The sequence below is a fragment of the Cyprinodon variegatus genome, unplaced genomic scaffold (genome assembly GCF_000732505.1).
Source record: "Cyprinodon variegatus isolate N-32 unplaced genomic scaffold, C_variegatus-1.0 Scaffold139, whole genome shotgun sequence".
In the NCBI taxonomy this organism is placed as follows: domain Eukaryota; kingdom Metazoa; phylum Chordata; class Actinopteri; order Cyprinodontiformes; family Cyprinodontidae; genus Cyprinodon; species Cyprinodon variegatus.
In genome coordinates this window covers 574,064-598,761 of record NW_015150592.1, presented here as the reverse complement: position 1 = coordinate 598,761, position 24,698 = coordinate 574,064, and the positions used below count along the sequence as shown (strand labels likewise).

The following is a 24,698-nucleotide window of genomic DNA, read 5'->3' as shown; positions in this document are numbered from 1 at the left end:
ATGCTGTGAAAGCACTCCTGCCTGAAGTTAAATGTAAAAATTGGCCATGTATCATTTTTCCTCTTGTGCTGTCCCTTTCTGTTGGCACAGCACAGCCTTGTTAAGTGCAATGAACAGGCAACAGAACCTGAGTTCTAATGGCTTCTGTCCCAAAATGTTAAAAAAGAGATGGTGGGAGGGGTGCTTCAGGGGGCTCTTCCCGGGTCATGACACAGAGCCCCTTCTCCTTACTTTATCTTGACTGAAATAGTTGAAGACTTTGAATGCTATCATCTTCAACTTATCTATAATAAGTCTTCTCTTTGCAGCTTTGTGGAAAGTAAGAGATTTTATCATGCACGTGTACATTTTTGACGTATTTAGCAGACATGTTATTCTCACCGCTTCTGTGTTATTTTGAGGGGAGACTGCGGAGCGCCGGTTCTTCCTCTCCTCCCTCTTTCTCTTTTCCTCGTCTCGACTCCTCTCTCACACCCTACACTAAATCAGGCTCCCTGTAATAGCAGACTTTTCAACTTGGACAGAAATAACTGGCAACATTTTTGCCATTTTAGGGGGAATTTTGGGGAAAGTACATTGCTTGAAGACTCCTTGTTACACCCTCTGACAATTTCTGAACAAGCGCTGATTGCAACTGAGAGCAAGAGTACGCAGTTGAAAGTCCTTTCCCGCATTTGATTGTCACCCAAATCTTTGTTGTTTATTCTTCAAAATCTCACTTTTACCTTTGAGAGGTAGAATCAAACGATGGCCTGAAGCATGGGCTGAATATATTGTCTGTCACCAAATCGTTTCTATGTTTAGACGAGACATTTAGCGTAACTTATGTTTAGAGGCCGGCTATATGACATGCTTTATTCTTTAGATGGAAGGCAAGTTGTAATTTTGAGGGCAGCATAGTTCACTTTATCACTCTTTCAGTTTCTAAATGAATATGATTTCACATGCCCTTAGGCTAAAATAAAAACGTAACTGACTTCAGTTTATTTTCTCCTAAGTATTCATCGCAGGTCGTCAGGCAAGGCTTTAAAATGTGATGACATGAGAAGATAGATTGTTGAACTTACCTGCTTTATGTCAAACATCCCCTGGGCTCTATCATATCAGTTCGCACAAAGCCAAGCTTTTAAGGATGATGGAAAAATGTCAGCCGTTCTTCATGGAGGCATGTGTTTAAAGAACAGGAATCTAGTCTTTTGTGCACCTCTACGTTGTTCAGTCTGACAAGTGAACATGTTGCCAACAAAAGTGAGAGACAAGAAGCATGTTGCCAGGCATCAAAGTGTGGATTGACACACTGTATGAGTGATGGATGTGCACTGTCAAACTGCGAGATCAGGTCTTTTTCTTGTCTTGTTAGACGTACAATACTAAAGTAAAAAATGCATTTTGCTTTAAAGCGGTGTTGTTTGTGATAATGTTCTTGTTAGATATTGGTGTGAGCACTCAACACCTTCTCTTGTGATTTCCTCTCCCTGGACTAGAAGAGGTGTCTCAGCTTGTGTGCAAAAAATGTGTCAGGTCTTGCATGTCTTCATATATTCAAACACCTGGTTTTGGGTGCGTAGCGCAAGCCCACGAGTTGGAATCTTTTATCGGCCTGTTGAATTTTATGTTGAATGCGTGATAACAGTCAGCTGTTGGCTCACAAGAGAGTACTATGTGCCACTTTGTGTTGCCTGCCGCCGTCTTTCCGTGCGTTTCGTCTCCACAGGTGTTCGAAGGCGGTCTAAAAGTCAGGAAACAAGTCTTAGGTTGAGAAGAACAGCGTTCTACTTTATTGAAAGACAAGCTGGCAGATGTAAAACAGATGATGCTAAAAGAAGGTAGACTGGTTGTTGAATGAAGTGTCAGTCATCCCTTCTACCATGCATGGAGCCGACATAGTAATTAAGTCAAATAAACAAGAGGGAGGAATTTTCATTGGACGGACAGTCAAACAAGCAAATCTCCACGCAGGATGATCACGCTCTGACTGCCAGGACATTCTCAATAGACGTACAGGTCCATGATTTGGGGTGCTCAGATAAACACTGATCCTGTGAGTAGAGTCCCATAAAATCATCCTCAAATGAGAGCTGATGACAAGCCCCCAGGGGATTGATAGTCCCCCACGAGTAAAGAATTCTCATCATCTAGTAAAGGACAGGCAAACGACTGCTGAGTAAGCAGTTTGCAGCAAAGAATGACTGAGAAATGGAAACAGGTAGATAAAATGACCTCTCATGGGATGTTCCGGCAGAGCAAGTGGAGAGTAAATGATTTCCCAGTGGGGTCAGTTAGACATTCAGCAAAAAGGTTGCGGATTCACTTGGAACACTGTGATGATCACAGCAGTTAATAATTTTCTTTTCTCCTTGAGACTGCAGTAAAGCTTACTTTTCTAACCTTGACTAATATAGTTAGGAAGGCATGGATGTCAAACAAAAATTTTGGAGGACAAGCTATTTCACCACAGGTGAAATCTATGGACTACTGTTAAAGATAAAACATTGCAATAAATGTATGGAGAAAAAAATTACTCATTGTTTTTGCTTTCCTCTGTCAGGGATAAGAGGAAACATATATACACTCCCATAAATTAATACACACCTCTGATCTCATTCCTGTGGGGAATCAGTATATTGAATTCTTTCACAGCCATCAGGAGTAACACTGACACCTAAAGGTCAGCAGAGGTATAAACAATCCAGACAAGCTCTGCTAATGCCCCTGTGTGAAGGTAAAAAGTTTGCAGGCTTGGGTACGTTGAGTCTAGCATGTGATTCGGTCCTCCCCAACAATTAAAACTGGAACAAGAAAGACAGAAGAAGATTGCGGAAGGGATAAGGCATGTGGAAGCCTTGCAACCCTTCAAAATGGACACGTGGAATGAAGCTACACTTAGAACTTTCTGGTCTGAACCCCCTAATAATCCTACAGTATATGTGTTAAGGAGTGACTACTTCCTTGTAAAATAAGTGCAGCTTGTTGGTCAGGCGTGTGCGTTGGTTTATTTGTTCTTGATTTTTTTTCTTCTGTTCTGTCTTTGATGTGTGAATTACCATGTAAGTATCACGTTTGTAGAGTCTCTCATCTGTATCTGTCCGTTCTGCTGGCTGCGGCTGACAGAACGGATGCAGATAATTACAAGGTGTACTCCCAACGCGCCAACCTTGGAGATGCCTGCCTCCATCTCTTTCCTTTTCTTTCTTTCTCACAGTTCTTTTCTTTCCTCTCCTGTGGCTTAGTCGTCTCTCAAGAAACCACACCACCACAAACCCTAAGTGCAATCTTTAAGAAGCCTGTGTGAGGTGGTATTTTTTTACATGTTGTCTTTTTTTGTCTCTTTGATTGCAGGTCAGTCATTACACTTTTTTTTTCTTTGTTGTCAGTCTTTTTAGCCTTATTTGGACACACTCACATACAGTAATAAACCTTCATCTTTGCTCCCACACAGCCACATTTCAATAGTAAAACCACTGTTTTCCAGTAGCCTCCATTTCACTATGCCCCCATGTTAAACTTAAATGTAATCCATTTCCATGCACTTACTTATAAAACTGACCGCAGCTTGTTACGCTCCCACCACGCTGGCCCAGAAGTTGAAAGATGGTATGATGAATCTGTAAGGGAATGCATTTGTGCTGACTCTTGTTTCCCCACAGATAATTGTGCAATGACAAAGTTCATTTTGTGAAACCAAAAGCCATTCAACCAGCCAAAACAAAATCAGTCACTTGCTTTCTATTGCAGCAGTTAGTGATATATAATGGCTTCACTTTTAATTTGTGTGGTTTAGGAAATGTCTTGTGGATGTCTCTGTGGTAGGAAGGGATACCAGTATCAATGTATACCTAGGTTTGAAAAAGTTATAGTTCAAAAAGTGCTAATAACTTTTTTCCTCTGTGTTTTAAGAATTAAAGTTCTGCATTAGCAGGGTGGGGGCTCTCTGGCTATGGAGCATTGAAGATTGCAGCTATGTCCTAACTCTTCTGCTAACTTCCAATGCTTAGAAAAAAAAGACAGATTATTATATTTGGAAATATTTACTATCATTAAAGAAAAACAAAACAGAAAATGGGATGAAAAATAAAACAGTTCCATGTATTACTCTTAAATGATGTAACCTGTGTTATGAAACTGCGCTTTGAGAGCTACAAGCAGCATTTCTGTGGTGCAGCTGAACTTAAGTTTGTAATGCCCGAGGATAAACTACTTTCCTCTGTTTATAAAAAAATAAATAAATCTTTGCTTACATGGCCTGTGGTTTTCTAGTAAAAAACTTAGTAAGACCTTGATGCTCCAGTACCAATAAGACTGTCATTACCTTAATTGCAACTGAAAATCCAAATATTACAAAAAAAGCAAAGATATTTTTTCAGATTGGCTGTCAGTTGTTTTCTTCTTTCTACAGTTTACTCTTTTTCTCACAGTCTTTAACTTATTTGTCTCTAATTAATCAAGAATAGTTATTGTAATCATAATACCATAATTAAATTTTGTTGTGACTCCTACCTCTAAATAAAAACACTTTTAAAAATATATAAAACACAAATTTAAAGACTAGTGGAAACACAAGCAGAACAATTAGAGAAAGTTGCTGGTAAAAAAAACCACAACATAATTTTCTGTTGTTTGGTATATTGTTTCATAAAGAATGAAAAGGTGAGCATGTGCACACTTACATTCATTCTACATTAACACAGCATCTAAAGATCCCTCTGTAATTTTCTAGCTAGAGATAAGTGGAAGATAGGTGCAAGCTTATAAAATATAATTTTACAAAAAATATTATGAAGTGTTGATAAGAAGTAAATTTCCCTAAAGGCTATTTCTAAATATTGTGTTTAACATATCTGCTATCAATATCAAATTATTATTATGTTTTTACTGTTGCTTAAAACGTCATAGCTAATATGCAGAGGTGATTGGAGCAGCTAAAAAAATTACTTATAACAGTAACTCTGCTTCATCATATGTTTATTTATGTATGATTAAAGGTAGTCATCCAAGAAATTACTAATGTAAGTAAAAAAGCAGTTGTTCAAAAGGCTATTTAAGTGCTGAGTAACTCATCATAACATCTCATATATATAATAATTATTTTATAAAGATCAAAATGTTAAGGTTTGGAAGGATTCTGCTTTTAAAGTATAATAAAATGTGTAAATTAACTTTAATAGAATAATAAAGAAAAAAAATTTAATTTAAAAATAACAATTACAGGGAGAAGACACACTTTTACATAATTTTTTTACATAAAACATGTGAAACTGGGAGCTCAAGCAACTCCTTACTATGTAGTAGCTTGACCTCCATATCTCATGGTAGGTTTCAGAAAGCTAATATATAAAAAAATATATATAAAACATTGATTGTATGTCTTTTTTCTGGAGCACTTTTTTAAGCTTGTTTTTTTCAGTGAAGATACATTCAGTGAAGATTCATTGAAAGTAATAGCCACATTTTAATCACGTAAGAATTGTAATATTATATTAAGATATTAGTAAACGTAAAAAGTATGGTGCAGTAAAACTACTCCTAAAATTTGTATTTATTTTAAAAGTTACTCAAGTAACTGTAACTGAATAAATGTAATTAGGTACTACCCATCTTTGCTAATAAAGAATTCTTTAGTTTATGTTGCCACAAGAGGAACTACTTGTGACCTATGTTTACGGGGAAAAAAAGCAGTGCATTACAATTTGGTTTTAAATATTTGTGTAAGTATTGTGAAGCTCAAATATGATTTCAGAACATTATCTTATCATACACCATAATGGCCTATTTCTTATCTATGTCCTTATTTTTGCAATGCAGCATCTCCCCCTTTACATTGAAATGCACCCACACATACTGTTGCTTTAAATGAAATTAGCAAAAAATATGAATAGAGCTCAAAAAGTGACAACAGGACGCATCCTCTGCACCATTTGTGTTTATTTAGGAATTCATATTTGTGTGTTGTGTATCTGTTAGGTACTTTTGATTCTATCTGTACTCAAGCAATGCACAGGCATGCACACCAGAAAAATATCCTGTCTCTTTCCATCTGTGTTTGGGACGCAGGCTTGAGTTACAGCCTTGTGCAGATTGCAATACTGTGGGTATGAATGGGTCCCACCACCTGCTAAGTCTTGTCAGTCAGATGGAGAAAGGGCGCACCGTTCAATCTGAGCAGAGTCGTGTTACGAAAAAGAGGGACATCTTTGTAAAAAGACACCAAAGGAAAAACATTAGCAGAGAAACAAAGATGATTAGAAGTTCAAGTAAAATATGAAGATTTTTTGTTGGAATATATGTATATATGTACATTGAAATATAATGAATACATTGTTTTATAAGTAAAGAAAAAAACTATAAGCTCTTTAATATTTCATCTTTTCCATTTTGCTGTCTCTCTGTTATTTTTTCAAAAATAAAACCTCCAAAGTCTAATTTAACATATTAAAATGTTGATGTTTTCATTCAGAAAAAGATTTTCAGAGCACAAGCATTAATATTTAATTATTTCGTAGAAAGTGAAAAAAAGATGTTGCACATTATCCTCAGATACAGTACGGAGCTGAGATCTACGATTTTGTCCTCAGATTTATTGCAGAGTCCCTCTATCGCTTCAATGTGTTCGATGTCACACTTTCTCGGGGTTACATTCAGATCTCTAGCTTCGCCTCATTAATTTGTAATATAATGGCAGAGCTGACATTCAGCTACACCGTGCAGCTGACAGGCTGCTCTAACAGGCTCAGGCTCCAGACACGACCATGATAACCACAGCCCGGTTCCTTGCAAAGTCCATCCATCAAATCTCCTGGCAGTAGCACTATCTTTACTTTTTTAGCAGGATTGATATTGTTATAGACATAACCCAATTTTAACAGTTTATTCTATTCCATCAGGTTCTCATTGGTCATTTTATTAACATACCAAAAAGAACATGCATGTGTGTTTTACTGGACTGCCTGGTTATCCTAAGAGCATTTCAGCGGCTCCCTACAGCTGGCACGGCTGGGCCTCAGGCAGTCTGTGGCCACAGCTCTGGTCTCGGCGGTCCAGCCATCCATTGACAAGGAGATACACACTAATGAAATGGTTCCACATTTCACTGCTTTTCTTGTGTGAGAGCGAATTTCTTGTTAGTTGTGTTTCTGACTTAGCCTGCTGTCATTATCCATGATTTTAGGCTACTGGTGCTTTTATCTTTCACTTTGATACACTTTTATTTTACTTACAGCACATTAGCTGGACACAATTTATCTTGAAATATGTTCTGCTAGTTTTCCATCTTTCTGTTTCTTCTCTTAGTGTGAAACATGATTTTTTTTTTCTCGTGACAGAAAAAATAAGTCTAGGATAGGTTGAGAAATATTTAGAGAAAAATTCAGTTTCGTTTTAGATGTAAATGTTTCATTTATTTGCATTAGAATATTGTGTAAACATTTTTTCTTTTAAGATTTTTTTTAAATCATATAAAAATTGTCTAAAAGAGAAAAAAAAGTCTTATTACAAGACAAAGTAGATTTAACAGGTATTCAATTAAAATGTTACCATCAACTTTAAATGTGAGAAGTAGTGATTTATGTTATCCTTAAAATCAGGCACAAATAGACTCATTAGTTCAAGTTTTCTGTATTACATTATACTTGTCTTTTACTTATTTTCAAGATTACTAAAATAAACTTAATTAACTGAATAAATAAGTAAATCAGATTAGCGATATTTGCATAAATGTTTTTAAAGAGAAAAAGTAATTGCAGCGGAAATATCAAAATGGCCTTCGGAGATTTGTGGAGAGGATGACAAGTATACTGCTGAAAAATAAAAAGGTCCAACAGCTGCTGAATATTAAACGCACAAATATGTAGCTGTTAAAATTCTGACTGCTAGGCATAAATCATAGGACACCCACCATTTATGAAAATTTCCAGTGTTTTATCAAGCGGGAAATAATAACGTTAACAACTTAAAATAGCTGCCTGTTATTAAATAGATGCCATGAACAAATTACGGTCTTCAGTACGGCGGTAAAAATCTGAAAAATTGTTTTGATAAATATGCATATTCATCATGGTTATTGCTTGCTTTATGATTTTGCTGAAATGCATTGTAAATAATAATTTAATGATATTACATGCTGAAGTAGCAGTACTGGGAGAAATGCCAGCAGTGCAAATGGGAATGTTTATTCATACTTTAATTGTCAATTCTTTTAAAGAAATTATAGATTAATTACATTCACTCATACCCCTAGCCTTCAGATGGTTGTTTTTTTTTTTTACAAGCAAAGGTGATACTTGTCTGTTGTTTTCATATTTTTTCGATTAGTTTTGATATATGTTTTTTCAAAGTTCGCATCGCAGCACATATTCTTTATGCTCTCATTATGAAGGTTATTAGAAAGTCCTTTGTCTTTATTTGCTCTATTTATACAGTTAACATAGTGGACACACAGTAGGGATGAATGTTGGCATAAAGTTGGCATGAAATTTAATAGTTTAAAAAGTTCAGCAATGCTGCATTATATGAACAATCAGGCACTTGTGCGATAAGTAAAAATATTTTTAATGGTAAATTAAAAACATATTTAAATTTTCTTATTTGTATTTAAATTACCCTGCCTACATTATTATCTTTAAGCCATTTTTTTAAATATAGGAGTAACAAAATACTTTTACATATTTTTACCATTTTAACCACTAAACCCAGTCAGTTAGTAAGACATGCAGCTGTAGAAAGTGGAGTTAGTTAAGATGCAAGACCTTAGAACAACAGTGAAAAGAATGTGCTTTATAGATCTATCAAGCAAACTCTTTAACAGTCACCATCTCATCTCTTCATCAGACTATTCAGTGTTGATTGTGAATCTGATTCTTTTATGTTTGTAGATAAAAACAGGATGGTTTAAAATGCTGAGTATTGTGTTTGAACTGAATATAAAAGCTTTACTAACACTTTTCCAGTGGTATCAGATAATACTTGTCTCATTCAAGCTTATATTTTCATTCTAATCAGAAAAGTCTCCCTGCGGCTGCTCTTTGCCCCAGAGTTCATGGTTAAACCCGTGCTGAAAGGGAACACGTCTCCTATCATAGTGTGTCGCTCACGATATACCTGAACGAGAGCTCTAGTGGCCTGGGTTGTGTTATTATACACATGGTCACCATGGAAACCAACCCACACCTGCTACTGTATTTAAAAAAGACAAAAGCTGAGGGGTGAACCTTGTATGGCATGTGTGGGTATCCTTGAGCTTAGGATAATATTTTAAGACATTCCTTTGCGAAGCTCTTGGGAAATTTACTTTAGACGGATGTCTGTTTAGGTCCTAAATTTAATTTTTACTCACATTAGTGTATTTGTGGGTTTTTTTTATTTGAATTTTTTTTCTTTAAAAAAATCCTATTTCTTTTTTTTTTTTTTTTTCAACATTCACGGCACAACTGGGGGATCAGCAAGCCCCTGAAAAGAGCTCCAATGTTTTAATGGAATATTATCTTTTTGCTGGATCCCAGTCAAGTGTTTTTCACTGTGGAGCTTTGTGTTTCCTGTCATTCAGACACACATTTGCGCAGCCGCATGCACCGACATTCAGATAAACACAATTCAATGCCCTGTCGCCTTTCTTTCATGGATTTTCATTATTCCGCTGTTGCGTGGCATGTAGGCGTCTAAAAATGCCTGCCTGCACGCTGAATGGGGGAGTGAAGAGTACTCCATAGACAACTGCTCTTGAATTTTAAATGTGGCTTTCTGTCATTTCTAAAGCTTGTGATACATCTTGCTTAGTGTTTTCCACATTAAAATATGATGGAGACACAAATGCTAATTTATGTGAATGAATTGCACATTCTTGCCAGTTTCAAACTGTTCTTTTCCATATTTTTTTTGTTTGTGTAAAAATTAAATTTGAATGTAGTGTTTTGGGTCCAATATTTTTTTCAAGACTGGTCAAAATAATTTTTTGTAGAAAAGGCAAAAGGCACAATTAGTTCTAAATTATTTAATCAAATGTATATCATTTACTTAGCTTTTATCTATATTTACAGTATTTCATTAAAAAAAACAATATATAATATTAATTGAAGTAAGTTTCTCTGCTGATCGAAGTGCCTTGACAGAGTAAAATTTTGTTTTCACAGGTATCACTACAGGGCCCCTTTCAAACTGCTGCAAACTATGAAAATTGAAAACACAGTTTGCTTTTAAGATTAAAATAGCTACAAAAAAAAGACACCAATGTAAGTTTTAATAAAAATCAGTGTCTAAAATGCTGATGGAATCTGTTTTTACACAAATTTATAATCTAAATGGAAGGGATGGAAAAACCAAATGTTCTGTGTCCTCATTTGTTTGTTGGTTGGTTGAAACAAATGGTATGAATATTTTAGGATATACTTTTTTTATTGAAGTTTTTCAACCTAATATACTGTAGCAGTGGGTCTCCATTCAGCATTTATGTATTGTTGCCTACAATTCTGCCTTCAGTTTAGTTTAGTTTTTTCTCTTCTTTAATTTACCATAACAAATAGACTTTTTTGTTCCTTGGAGTTGAAAACCCCACCAAATGTTCACATTCATGATCATTTGTAATGTATGATAAGGACTGAAATTAATACAGACTTTTAAGAAAGAAAATATCTGTAGAAATATTTGCAGAGTCAGCTTTTTATAGCAACATATATGCTTAGGCTAGTAATTTCATTTGATAAAAAAAAAAGAAAAATAAATGTTGCTTCTAATAAACAAGGAGATGTAAGAATGGGTATTGGTTAAGGTCAGATTTATTTCACTTCCATTTTTATTTATTAATTTATGTTTGGACGTTTCTATAGGTTCTACTCATTTATGGAATGTGATTGTGTGCACATTGTTTCAAAAAGCACAATTAGTGGAAATTTGCCTTAGTATCCACATATTTATTCCATGGGATAAGGGCAACAAAAAATTATTCCTCCTTTGCTTTTCTAAAAGAAAATGTTAACCAGTGCATAACAATAATTGATGCTAGTTTGACTGAAAACTGCACCTAGGTAAAATTCTATGAAGTAGTTGTTCCAGAAATTTGATCAACACAGTTGCTGTTTTATGTTGCAAAAGACCCCTGTTGTGACAAGCCTGTTGTATCACGGATATTTTAAGCCAAGATTCCCATTTGTTTGATTCTGACGAGTAAAATGTTACATTGCGCTCAAGCCAATAACCGGATTTATCCGTGTGTATGTCGGGTGGTCCAAATGATATTACCATCCATAGATAGGTTGAATTCCCTAATTGGTGAATAGAATCCACCTGTTTGTAATTTAATCTCAGTAGAAATAAAGCAGATTTGTGTGGACCTTAAAAGTATGTTGGAGAATATTAGCTTCTTGAACAACAGAGACTGAAAAGCTGCTTAGAGTTGATCAAAGGCAATCCTGAAATAAAATCTGCTGGAGGTTGCAAAACTCTTAAGCCTGGGGCTGAGGTTCCCTTTCTATCAGAGCTACGATCCAAAGCATGCGATCAGAGCTATAATGGAACGGTTCAGATCAAAGCGTATTCATGGGTAAAAACGGTCCAGTCAAAGTTAAAGCTAAACCCGGTTGAGAATCCATGCTGGACCCTCAAAATTGCACAGACACTATCCATCCAATCTGAATAAGCTTCAGGTATAGTGCAATGACTAGTGGGCAAAACTATTGGTCCGTAGATTCCCAATGACAAACGATTAAAGAAGTATGAGGAATGTGAATATGTCTGCAAGGCACTTAACATGTTCTTAGTATGTTAATAGGAATTTCCATGGTTTAACTACATGTAAAGTTAATTTAGTAATTAAACTAACACACAAATTAGCAGGTGTAACTTTGTGTTTATATCAGTATATAAGAATGTATTTGTGCTTCAGTCCGCTGGTGTTCACCTTGTCCAGTCTGGCTTCAGGTTACATGTGAAAGGCAGAATTTGTTAGTGAAAACAAGCAGATGGAGAATTTGTGTAATAAGATAGAATGCAAAACAGATACTGAAAAGAGAACGAGTCCATCTGATTGATGTGGGTAGAAGTTTTTGTGTGTCTGTATCTTTGCATTAAATGTTTTTTGTGAGGCTGTTGTTTGTTGCAAAGGGTGCCCATCCTTTAGTTTGCATGTTTGCTGGTTAGGAGCTGTGTTCTATGTGAAACCTACTGTTTAAATAGATTGTTCTGCAAATGCCTGAATTCAGATTATATTAGGGTGGATAAATTGAAAATGCTATTTTTGAAGGAGAATTTTAGTGGTTTGTTCAGTCCTAGTGTAAGGTCTAAAGTTTTTCTTTTTTTTCAGTAACATCATGCATTTATGATAAATCTTGTTTCCTTTGTCTGCTGATGTTTATGTTCTCTGTGAATATGCATGTCCTTAGCACAGTTGCTATATTTTGTATGAGCTCTGCTGTTCTCCTTCTCTCATGCTCCCATTTTCAAATGAGCGTGTCTGTGTTTAGGTTGGAGGTCCTTAGGTGCTTACGCCCCAGTTCCCTCAGAATTTTTCCAAACCACAGTAGATCTCAGCCCAGATAAAGCCCTTTCTGTGTGTTTTCATGTGCATAGGCCACCTTGTCTTTGTCAAAGATCACCACATGTCGAGAGATGTATGTCTGTTTTTTTTCCCCCCCTTTTTCTTGCTTGGCTCATTTAGGGGAAACATTTCGTGACAGAGTCCGTGTTGAATTAGCTCCTGCATTCACCTTGTTTTCACATCACACGGGTCATCACATAAAGATTTTGCATGACAACATTTTTTTCAAAATTCTCTTTGATTTATTCTGATTTCTCCTGTGTATTTTTCATAATTCCATAATTATCTCTGTTTCATTCATATTTTTATTCGGTTAGGTCTGGTCCTTCCATTACGAATTTTCATTACTGAAACGTAAAAGGCTTCTTAGTAATCTGTCAAATAGAAATCCTGCTTCCTTGTTTTCCGCTTAAACTAATTCCTTTACTCCGCAGCATCATGTCTGTTAACTGTCTCTGGTCTCTGTAACATGTCAAATCTTAAACTTTCTTTAAGAAAGAATATTGAACCAGATGTTAGAAGTTGATAATTCTTTGTTCTGGTCTACTGTACATAAAGTTTTTTTGGCATCATAAATTAGTTATTAAAATTTCTAAAGGGCTGCCAACATTTCCAAGTCTAGTATGTCAAATGGCAGATAAAAGTTGATACCTAAGATGTGTAATATGTGTAGGGCTGAAACAAGTAATCAGATCAATAGTGATTGATTATTGAAATCTTCTACTACTTCTTTATATTTTATAATCTAACTAATGTAGTAATCGATTAATCGTTAACTGGAGTATAGAAACTCTAAAAGATGCCTTTAGCTGACAGAGCAGCCCACTTAGAGCAGTGATTATACCAAGATTATGAAATAAAAAATCAACATTTTGCATTTAAGATTTAAAAAAAAATTTGCTTCCATCAATATGCTCTATCCAAAACTCCTTATGTGGAAAAGTTTTGAGTTTCACCTGGTTTATTTTTGCAAAAACTCTTCTTTAAGGAACCTTTGGCTATCCAATTATTAACAGTTTAAGTGAAAGAATAATCAACAGATTAATTGATTTACAAAATAATCTTTAGTTTCTAATTATTTTATTTAAATGCCTTTACATACTTAATTTTGAAGCACATTAGTGCTACTAAATATTTGAGCCGTCTTCTCTCAATAACAACTTCCATATTTAAAGGTGTTGTTGTTAGCTTTACCTGGTCACAGTTTACCTTTGGTGCATTCACAGATGAGAAAAAGTATAGGATATTTATTTTTATGAAATATCACCTTCCAGTTTATTTACATATGTCTAGTTTCTGGTTGACGGTTATTAAGTAGATTCTAACCCAAGGTTCTTAATCAGTGAATATTTAAAAATAATACCAGTAGTGGTAACAGCTATGGTGGCCATTTATTTGTGAAAGGCAGGATGTTGAAGCGTAGTAATGATCCCTTCTCCCTGAAGCCCACACACAAATCTTTCTCTGGCACTCTACAAATTCACACAAACTCTTGACCACAGGCCTTTCATACCCACACCCAAACCCAGCTGACATAGATGAGCTGCAACCATCTTTATTAGGTGTCGACCACTCCCCTCTTACAGCCCCATGCCATTACCCTGGTCCTCTTACAAAGCGAATGGTCATCAACCCCTTCAATTCCTTTTCCATCAGTCCCTTCTTTTATGTAGACACAGATGTCTGAGATCTTGCATACTATGAGTGGGTGCAGATGACTCCTATAGCGGTCCATCAATCTGAGTTTTTTAGGGACGGATTAGTGGACTGATCTCTGATGTTTATTTATGTGGTTGCACTTGTTTTGATGTTGTGTATTAGTGTCGTTGGTGTCTAATCTTGACACTGATGTTGATGTGTGATGTAGTAATTTGTCTTAATGTTGTGTTTTTAGTTAAATTATACCAGGTTCTTTAAAAGTTGTTCAGTAATATAGTTTTTAAAATGTTAAGCAGGTTTAGAGCAATTGTGAACTGACACTGTGCACCCTATTATTGTGATAAAAAAATGTATTGATTGATTGTCTTTATTCTTCTCACTGTGGAGAAATTTACTCATTACATCAGCTCAAATAGTCAAAGGAGAAGAAGAATGTGCCAAAGGAAGAAAAAGGTGCATGGGATATATATGCAGTATATACAGTTCATTCACCAATGACAGCTTTTTTTTTTTTTTTTTAGTTGGATTATTATACAGGGTTATTGCACAGGGTGTTTACATGGGTATTTATATATATGGATATTTATGTTTATATATATAGTTATTGCACTGGGTGTCAAATGTAGCGAAATAGGTTATTGCACAGGGTATTAAATAGTACACATTATACATTGCACGTTGTATTGTCACATTGTAGATTCTGGTTGCAGAAGGATGAATGACCTGCGGTGGCGCTTCTTTTTAAAAATAGAGTGTAAAAGTCTTTCACTAAAGGAGCTGCTTAGTTCCTCTACAGTCTGGTGCAGAGGGTGGAAGGTGTTGTCCATGATGGATGTAAGCTTGGACAACACCCTCCTCTCAGCCACTTCCTCCACTGAGTCCAGAGTGCAGCCTAGGACAGAAACTGCCTTTCTCAGTAGTTTGTTAAGTCTCTTTTGGTCCCGCTCTGCGCTGCCAGGGGTCCAGCAGACAACAGCTTAGAAGAAGGCTGATGCCACCACAGAGTCATTGAAGGTTTAAAGCAGGGGTCTGCTTACTCCAACGAACCTCAGCCTCCTCAGGAGGTGGAGGCGGCTCTGGCCCTTCTTATACAGGGCATCGGTGTTATGAGTCCAGTCCAGTTTTTTACTGATACAAAAACCCATGTATTTAAAATTTAAAAATGCGTTTTTAATGTTGCTTTGGTGAAATGTTTTCTTACAAAGATCAGTTCTTGAATAATAGAATTTTAGCTGATGCTGCTAAAACAAATATTCAGATAAACATGCAGAAACAAACACACATCTCATGAAAGAGAGACTTTTTTCTCGTAATATTGCTTTATAACTGCTCATATTCCAAGATTCTTATTGTATTTATCATTGCTAATGTGGCATTAAAATTGGATAGCTTTGCCCTCTTGAAGCTTCAATTGAAATAACCTTAAGTAAAATGCTGCAAGTTTGTCACAAACCCCAAATGTCACAATTACAATGCAGAAAGCAAATAAAAACAATTGTTATACTGTACATATCAGCTTTCATAATTGTGATCTCTTTGTTTTCAAATTGCATCCAGTACCATACAACAAACTATAATGAACCTCCTGCTACAGTCTTTAAAAGAAACCAGTGGTAATAAATTCATTGTTATTCAATTGTGTTTTCAATAATACTTAGCTTGGTCGTTGAGTAAATCCGAAACCAAATCAAATATCTTTTCTGGTTTTGATTTTGTTTGGTTTGATACAACTCGCAGATCCTAGTTCTCACTATACACCAGATGCCAAGATCATCTACAGTTTTTACAGAATATTATCAAACTGTTTTTGCATCTCTTTTAAAATAGAAAAAAATGTGCTTGAATAACTGCTCCGTTTGCCTAATGCAGGCCTCAGTTATAGTTTACACATTGATTTTACCTTGAAAATGATTAATATAAACATGTCTAAACAAATATAAGCTTAATCAAGAACTGTAGGCCTATAAAGCGTTTGTAGTCTCATAGTTTACCTTAAAGCAACACTTTAAGTAAGTTTTGAAACAAGTATTAGGTTAATTTGCGACACATTCAATTATTTTCCAGGTCAATGTTCAACACTAGGCATCATCAATGCTCTGTGGGAGCTGCTCTTCTCAAAAACTACCCTATGTAACTTGGAAGGGTCAGATCCATCCTTGAATGATTTGTGTTACCTAGAGCACCCACTAGCAGCAGTCTAAGCTCCTCGTACACATGAAAACGTACTAAGCTAAAAGTTGTTGTTAGGCAACAAAACAGACTGTGACACTTCAGACCTCTTTTTTGGTTTCTGATGTAGGATTTAATTTAAAGGAGTGAATGTGGCCTTGTCTCCACAAGTAACTCCATGACCTCTCAATCTGCTGCTCTATACTCGTACTTCTCATTGTATAGTTTTATTAAAGTTGAAATCATTAGACTAAAATCTTTAGACAGCTTTCTTGAACTGCATCCCAGAAAAAAAAAGTGTCAAGTAGACTGAGGGGAACCAAATGAACAATAGAATTTAGCAGGTTCTTACTGTATCTGCAGCAGTCATTGGGTGGAAGGTGGTGCGCTTTCTGCACAAGTTGTTTATCCATCATAGGACAACACAGAACCATAGAGGTCAAACAACTATCCACCTCCAAAATCATATCTTAGGACAATTTAAAGACACCCACTGACCTAAAAGTCAGGTGTTTGTGCTGTGGAAGGAAGCCCAAGTGCCCGGAGGCAAAAAACATATCCACAGGTTCAAACCCAGGATGTTTTTGGTGCAGTCAGCTAACCAATATAATCTCTCCTAGCCAGCTCACAGTGCCAGGCATTGGATTACTAGTTTCATCACTGACTGCCATTGTTAGTAGTTATGGTGCTAATGACAGCATTGGTAATGGTAATATATTTCTTATAATGCCTAATCTAACTAAATACACCATTATGGTACCAGAAATATGATGTAATGTATTACTGCAATTAAGTCAATTATCTGCTGCAAGTGATAACTGCTCTCTGTTATAGGGACACCTGATCCTGATTGGCTGTGGGTGTTCAGAGTGCATTGATTGTTCTCACACAGTGAGATTCAAGCTAGAGATATGCAAAGTAACATTGGAAAGCAGCACAAAGTCAATGATAGAGTTCCCCAACAGGAGGCATTGACACTATTTGATACTCTCTGAGGTCAAAGGCTAAACGTTCCTGCAACCTGTTCATTGCCTAGTAGCAAAGACTCTAAATGTGTCTCTAACAAGCATATATAATCTAACAATGCATCTTGCATCATCTAACCCTTCCAAATCTCTGGCATACTGCCTTAGTGCATTGCTTTCTACCTCTTCAACGATTCACTTTCATGGCATATTGTTGTTAACAAAAAATAAATAAATACTGTACCTTCTACTTTCATGTTTTTATTATATAGTGAGATTCCTATTTAACTTCCTTTGGAAGTTGTAATTCACTTGCAAAATGACAATGAGAACAAACCGCACCAAAAAAAAAAAAAAAAAAATATATATATATATATATGTATAAATAATAAGTAGATTTTGGTCTGGACCAAATAAGTTGACCAAAGGGCTTTCCTGGTCTGAATATTCCCCTGGAAACTTTCAAGTAGGTGATATTTAAACATAAAGCAGCTCACTATGATGCAGATCTTTCCGATTAAAACGAATTGTTTGATGCATTTATATGTCTCAAATTTTCTTCTTAGTGCAAGTTATTATATTTGTAAAATATACTTTGTGGTATACTGCTTAATACTACTGCAGAATGATACTACAACCTACTGTCCAACTTAATGCGATGGCATTCCATGGAAACTGAACAGATCTTTCTAATCAGAAGCTAAAGAGTTTCCAATGGGAGAAAAGCACAAACTGCCATTGGGGTTTTTAAACAGCGCAACTACATGAGTTAATGTTATGTTATTCCTTATAGTGCAGCAAATAAAGGTTGTATTTTTTGCTCAGGAACAGCTTCCACACTTGATGTGTAAACCTGATTGCAATTAGTATGGTGCTCCTATTGGTAGGAAAAAATATCATTCCTAAAAAGTTCTTATTTTTTTAGATTTGAGAATGGAGGAAATTAAAATCTGAAAAGTCTTGTCAGTGGATCTGTTTTTATTTATTTATTTTTTTCATTATAAGATATTTTGTTTTACTTATCTTTGTAAAAATGTTGTTGGTGTCTTCCTCCTGCACTGAACCCCTCATAATTGATGAACCATACTGTAGCTTTGATGATGAAACTTTAACGGATTAATAAACAACCAGCAGGACTTGAGTCCACATTTAAATTGCCGTTGATTTCCTTTTAGCTCTGTGATACATTGACATTTCATACCCGTACAGGACTGCAGATCTAAGTAAAACATTATGGAGATCTATGGTTACATTCTTAATTTCCTTAAAGGTAATTTATGTAATAACTTATTGGTAGGTAGGTGAAACCATTCATGCATAGTTCCTTACATAAAGTGTTTGCTCTGTCCCTGACTCCTTTATGAATTATTCAGCCAATCACACGGCTGAGCAGTCTGAGCTTGGTTCCTGATTGTGACATGCTGTGAGCTCTTAAAACCGCCAATGCGTGAATGACATGTGTTGGTTTTTGGGTACATGCAAATATTTATGGGAATATTAAGGAAACATATAATTTTCTTAATTGTATTTTCGTATGACAATGCATCATGATTAGAGAGATATTTTTTCCCCAACTACATAGTCTGCAGAATGCTATTATGGTGAACATATCTGCTGGTACTAACTGATTTGTTTAAATAAAAGTTTGAAGTTTAAAGTCAAGATTACTATTGTGTGATCTTATGTTTACATTTTCTTCTTCCAGAAATGTTAGACTCCAGTAACCTCATCACCTTTAATGGCTTGGCAAATAGTTCGAGCTATGACACTTTCTTATTGGATGAAGAGCGAGGGAGACTGCTGGTCGGGGCCGAGGACTATATCTTCTCATTTGACCTAGTCAACATAAACAGAGACCTCAAACAGGTATAATACTAATAATTCTCCTTATGCTTAAACTTTGAGAAGATTTCTGTGTAAAAACAAAACACTCAGGTTTTATCTCCTCTCCTCTGCTGCCCGAATCCCCTCTGGATTCCATTACTTCATCTCCCTCTCTCCTTGCTTCATCCCACCCACTGTCTGTCTCAGTCCAGACACGGCTGTTCGTAATTCCATTACCCCACCTGGACTAGGTTAACAGTCTTTTTATCTGATTCGGGCTGCTATCAGACACACAGGTCTGACATGGACTTGCCTGCAGGCAGCAGAGAGCTGCACAGGGGAATGAAACCTATGAAAAATACATAATCCATGCAAAAAAAGGGGAAGACATCCCTGAATGTTTTTGCCATTAATTCTCAAGTAGACATGGTATCATTACAAGGCAAATACCAAAAAAAAAAAAAGCTGTGTTTCAAATTAAATAAATAATTTTTAAGCAGCATATTTAACACTAATAAAATTAGTGTTAAATATGCTGCTTAGGTTTTTGTGCTAACAAAATTCTGCTGATCTAGTGAATAGAAATAGCCCAGTAATGGAAAAAGGAACTGTGAGCATATAATGCATGGACACACATGTGCATACATTTTCATTGTCTACTTAAATCTGTGTGGCCTACAGCAAAAAAAGAAAAAAAAAGTTATTTTGTGAAAGTATTATTACTTTTTTTTTCGTCTACTTAAATGCAGCTAAAACATGCACACTCAGTCCCTCCATGTGTGTTTATAATGAATGCGACACCAAGGGCCACATGTGAATAACAGCGAGATTAAATTCCTTCAAGTCAGAGTTGCAAAACCAGATTTTCTGACCATATTTGAAATGAAAAGTAGAACCTTATGTCTATCTTTTAGCAGGCGAAGAACTAGAACAGCTGCTGGAATTTCTTAATACAAATACTTTTTCTGTATTTTTCAGAAACATTTGATTATTTACCTGTTATTCTAATTGAAGGCCATTTTTAACTATGTGTAATAACAATATTTAACAATTTATTGAAACTTCAACTTACTTTAATAGAAAAAAAAATCCCTTTACATACATGATTTACAAATGGATTCAACATATTGGATTTAACATAATTTCTGCTGATATATTTGTCTTTCTCTCAAACGCCAGTCTAATGTGAATTTGTCTTTCTCCTATTTGCACAGATTGCATGGCCTGCCACCCCCTCCAAGAGGGATGAATGCAAGTGGGCAGGGAAGGATTCAGCAGTAAGTCCCTCATTCATTATGGCATCATGTTTGGATTTTTTCCAAGGGCTGTTTGATTTTTCATCACCCATTTGAATTGCTTTTTTATTTTCTCAGAATCCTTTCAGATAAAAGTAATTTAAAGAAGAAATTTGGATCTTCGTGCTTTATTATTAAGAGGACAATAGGACTGATGGGTTAGAAAATTACCACAGATGAAATTCATGTTCGATTTCACCTTTACCACATTTAACCCTCTATGTGCCAGTTCATATCTAAATAACACCTGCAAATAAACATATAGATTAGATGTACACTGTTTATAATTTAGGTTTTTTTGCTCCGTTGCAGAACAGATTCAATTTGGGAGCATGTTTATGCACCAGATTCAGAGTATGCATGTGATTTTTATGTGAACGTCTATTGTTTGAGTTCCTGTTATCTGACACCATGTGTTAGCTCACATGGCTAAACACAGACTGCATGCAACCAACTTTGTGTGCTGCCTGGTGTTAGTGTATCTTATCTTTGTGTTGCTGTTTAGAAAGGCCCTCTCAGTGTTGTATCTGATCTCAATTTCATGGCTGGATGAGCCTTGAGTGCAGGGTTGCAGGTTTTTTTACGATTATCTGAAATTGCATGCATCCTTTTGAAACTCGGCGGTCCCGCTAGGCCCCGGCTCAAAACCAGATTTCCATGTTTCTTTAAGTGAAGATTACCTCCACAGTATATCAACTTCTCATGTCACAACCACAAAATTTGAATTTTATGTGGTATAACAAAGAAAGTTGTATTTTATTTTTATTTTTTTGTGCAGTGGACAAAAAAAACCAACATGTTGCCATGAATATCCCTTCCCAGCTGCAAAATATGTTAATGGTATCAATATGTGAAGGAAGGGAATAGGGAATTTGATCAAACTGGAATTGAAGTAGGGTGGATTAAAGCTCAGTGCAAATGTTACAAAGATTTTATTTATTTGAATTTGACCCCCTTATACTGTATATCATTATGCAGGCTCACCTTTCACTGTAATAAAAGCTTTAAGTCTTCCGAGTTATATAACCCAAATATTTACTTTCCATATATAAACAATTTAATTTTGCTCAATTTCAAATTTGCTCTAACTCAATCTGGTCGGATTAAAAACATCTGTTAGAAGCATTTTTCAAATCTTTTCAGAGATTTTTCGGTTTAGGTCTAACCTTTAAATAGCTGATTCTAACACATGTCTGCATTCATTTCCTTTAAAAGTATCCCCAAAGCATCATCCTATCACCATAATATTTTATTTTGTTGCTATGTTTAAGGTCAAGTGTACATTATGATGTGAGAAATCTTGCAGGGATTTCAATAATTTAATATTGCAATCATGTCCACTACATTGGTTCTTGTTAACAGAATCAAGTAATATACAAAATTGGGCATTTAAATACTGTGAAAATGTTGGCATTGGAGGCTGAGGCGGTGTGATGGAATACAACACAGAGAGGCCTTGATTAGGTCATTACCGAAGCATTCAGAGCTCCCAAAGCAGTGTGTTTCTCTAAACCAAAATTTACAGCCATAGCACAAATGTAACAGCTGCCCCCCTCCAAAAAATGCCCAGACTTTATGGCTATCCGTAACCCAGCGACTGTAACATGGCCCAGGATGTTGCACCATAATGCCGGGAACCTCAAATTCAGACACACGACTAAAGCTGTTTCCTGATCTCATTCATGATTTTCTGCCCAGTTAATACAGAGAAAATAAAATAATAATCTAGTAATTCTTTTTTCCAATGCATTATCTGAATTTACTCAGAGATCCCGTTATTTATTAAAGTTCTCTACATTTACCCACACATGACAAAATCTGTCCACCCATTCCTCTGATGGAGAGTAATACTCGATACCCAGTCCAAAAAAATGATTAAGTGCATCCAGAAATTGAGTCATTTATCCTTTATGTGAAGGTTGTTTGTCACGGTTTGTGATCAAGGAAACGGTTTATTACTTGAGGGCAACACACAGCTGCACTCATGTCACTATGCCTAACACCTGTCAGTGTTTAGGTGCAACTTTACCTACCGCATAGCTGTTGAATCTAACAAAGGCACACATGTTAAATCCTTAACACAGATGACCCTGGAGGGCTTTATAGGAGTTGATGAAATGCACATAATAGGGCGTGAGAATGATGTGAGTGGGCATAGGGCTTCAACAGTTCAACTAGAGGAAACACAGAAGGTAAAGTCATTATAAGCTAAGAATGAAATGTACACAGGCTGTGGCTCAGTCAGAGAACATGCAGATTTAGCCACATAACTGTTAATATCAACTATTTTATTTTCTAAAATAAAGGAAAATATGAACTATCCTTTTTTTAAATAGCAATTTATTTGTCGAATGAGGTAAAATCATAATATTATTTTAGAGCAATAGAGCACTGTGGAAGCCAAGGCTTGTGGGTATTTAATGTTCACCAGTTTCCATAAAAGCAATGAAAGCTTTTTGTCCCAATGACAAAATATTTGTCATAAAGGCTGGCATAATGTATGCACTTTTTATAGTAGATTTGTCATTTCTAACTACTTTTAGTGGTTAGGATGAATATTCTTCATAATTTTTAAATCAAAATGTAACAATGCAACTCTGCTAGGAGACACTTATGGAAATTTAATAGTTTTAATTTCTGGCATTTTTTATCAATTGAATATGATATACTATACTTGTAAATATGAACCCTTTTTAAAGTAAATATTTAACAATTCTGCTACTCATAGGTTGCAAGCAAAAAGGAAAGAAAATTGAGTAAAATAGTTTTTATTATTCCTGAAATTTCAACTGGGCATTTGAAGTGATTCATTATTCTTAGTCTTTTTTTTTAAACATTGTTGGCTGCCATAGGGTCATTTTTCTTTTTACAAAACAGGCACACGCAGTCTAATCCTCATGCAGCAGTGCCTGCAAGCTGCAATCAGAGCAGGAAATGTTGACCCCTCTGCTGCAGCCTAATGAATAAAATGTTCAAGAACATATATTAGGGCCAGGCTAGTTATTTACAGTTTTCTCACATCGTCTTTTTATGTAATATTATTATTCCAAATATTCATATTATACCATCCCATGTTGTAAAGTTGACCATAAGATGATTAAGTTAAAGAATACTAAACTAAGAAAAAGAGCAACATAAGTTGTTCCACAAGAATGTCTCTTTTAAATTATATTTATTTATTTATCTATTTATTTATTTATTTATTTATTTATTTATTTATTTATTTATTTATTTATTTATTTATTTACCAAGCTTTGAATAGCTTTGAATTGTAAAATTTGTAAAAATCAAAAACAAAAATCAAATGAAGAAAAGTAATTTGCAGTTCCAAACATTTCAAGATAATTTTTGACTTACTTTTTTCTCTCCTGCACTATGCACTATAATAACATATACATCGATAATTCTGCAAATTAGGTCATAAAGCAAACCCTACTCAAGTCTTGACAAGGCAGCCTGGTTGAATGCAGTTGCAAAAATATTATGGTACTCAAACGAGAATTCATAAACTTGTCCTGCAGCCGAGAGCTGGTCAGTTCCACCACCTTACGCTTATTATGGAAGATATGAACTATATGCAATAAGCATTAGACTTAAAACATCTTTTCTTTTCACTTAGGCAGCCCTTCTTTATTTATTTTTTTATTTTCTTTTGGACATGTTACGTTTTATTTGCAAATTATTGGAGAACAGTTTTTCCTTCCAGCTCAGTTTAACCGGTTTTCTTCATAAATTATTACTGTACTTTATTTCCAAAGACTTGTTTAGGTTATGGTGATTTTGATTCATTTTTGAGACCCTAATGACATCTAATTAAGATCATTTTCATCCTGAAGCCAACTATAAAAATATAAATCCCACTTTCTAGCATTTTTCACAATATATGAGCACACAATCTAGCTGCTAGAAGTTAGCCAGCAGATCTCTCCAACTGCATTCCTAAGATGAAGAGTTGTTTCTTTTTTTTTTTTTTTTTTACAAAAAATAAAGCGCACTATTTCTCCAAAACTCAAACTTTCCCCTGAAGCAAATTACCAAGGAAGAGAAAACACCAGAGCTGAAACAACACTTTTATACCATTTTGAAAAGTAACAGAAATTTCTGTGCTGTGGAAAGGTTTGTAGCTTGTGATCACACTGTTAATTCATGCTGCTCTGGAAAATGTCATCACGTCAACCTGATGCCCTGCATCCATTTCTGCCTCACATAGCAGGGACATCACCACATAATCAGAGCGAGGTGTCTGTGAGCTTGAAAGACTGTACG

The 24,698-nt window shown here is 35.4% G+C and overlaps 1 protein-coding gene across 2 annotated transcripts in view; it reads left to right on the top strand.

Annotated features, from left to right (window-relative positions):
- The window catches only part of LOC107085991 (semaphorin-3ab-like), a 42,888-nt gene that overhangs the window by 883 nt on the left and 17,307 nt on the right, over positions 1–24,698 (top strand). For both annotated transcript variants that reach the window (XM_015376706.1, XM_015376705.1), the window contains exons 2-3: positions 19,019–19,179; positions 20,352–20,414. In XM_015376706.1, coding sequence (XP_015232192.1) covers positions 19,019–19,179; positions 20,352–20,414 — 224 coding nt within the window. The remainder of the gene's footprint in view (positions 1–19,018; positions 19,180–20,351; positions 20,415–24,698) is intronic.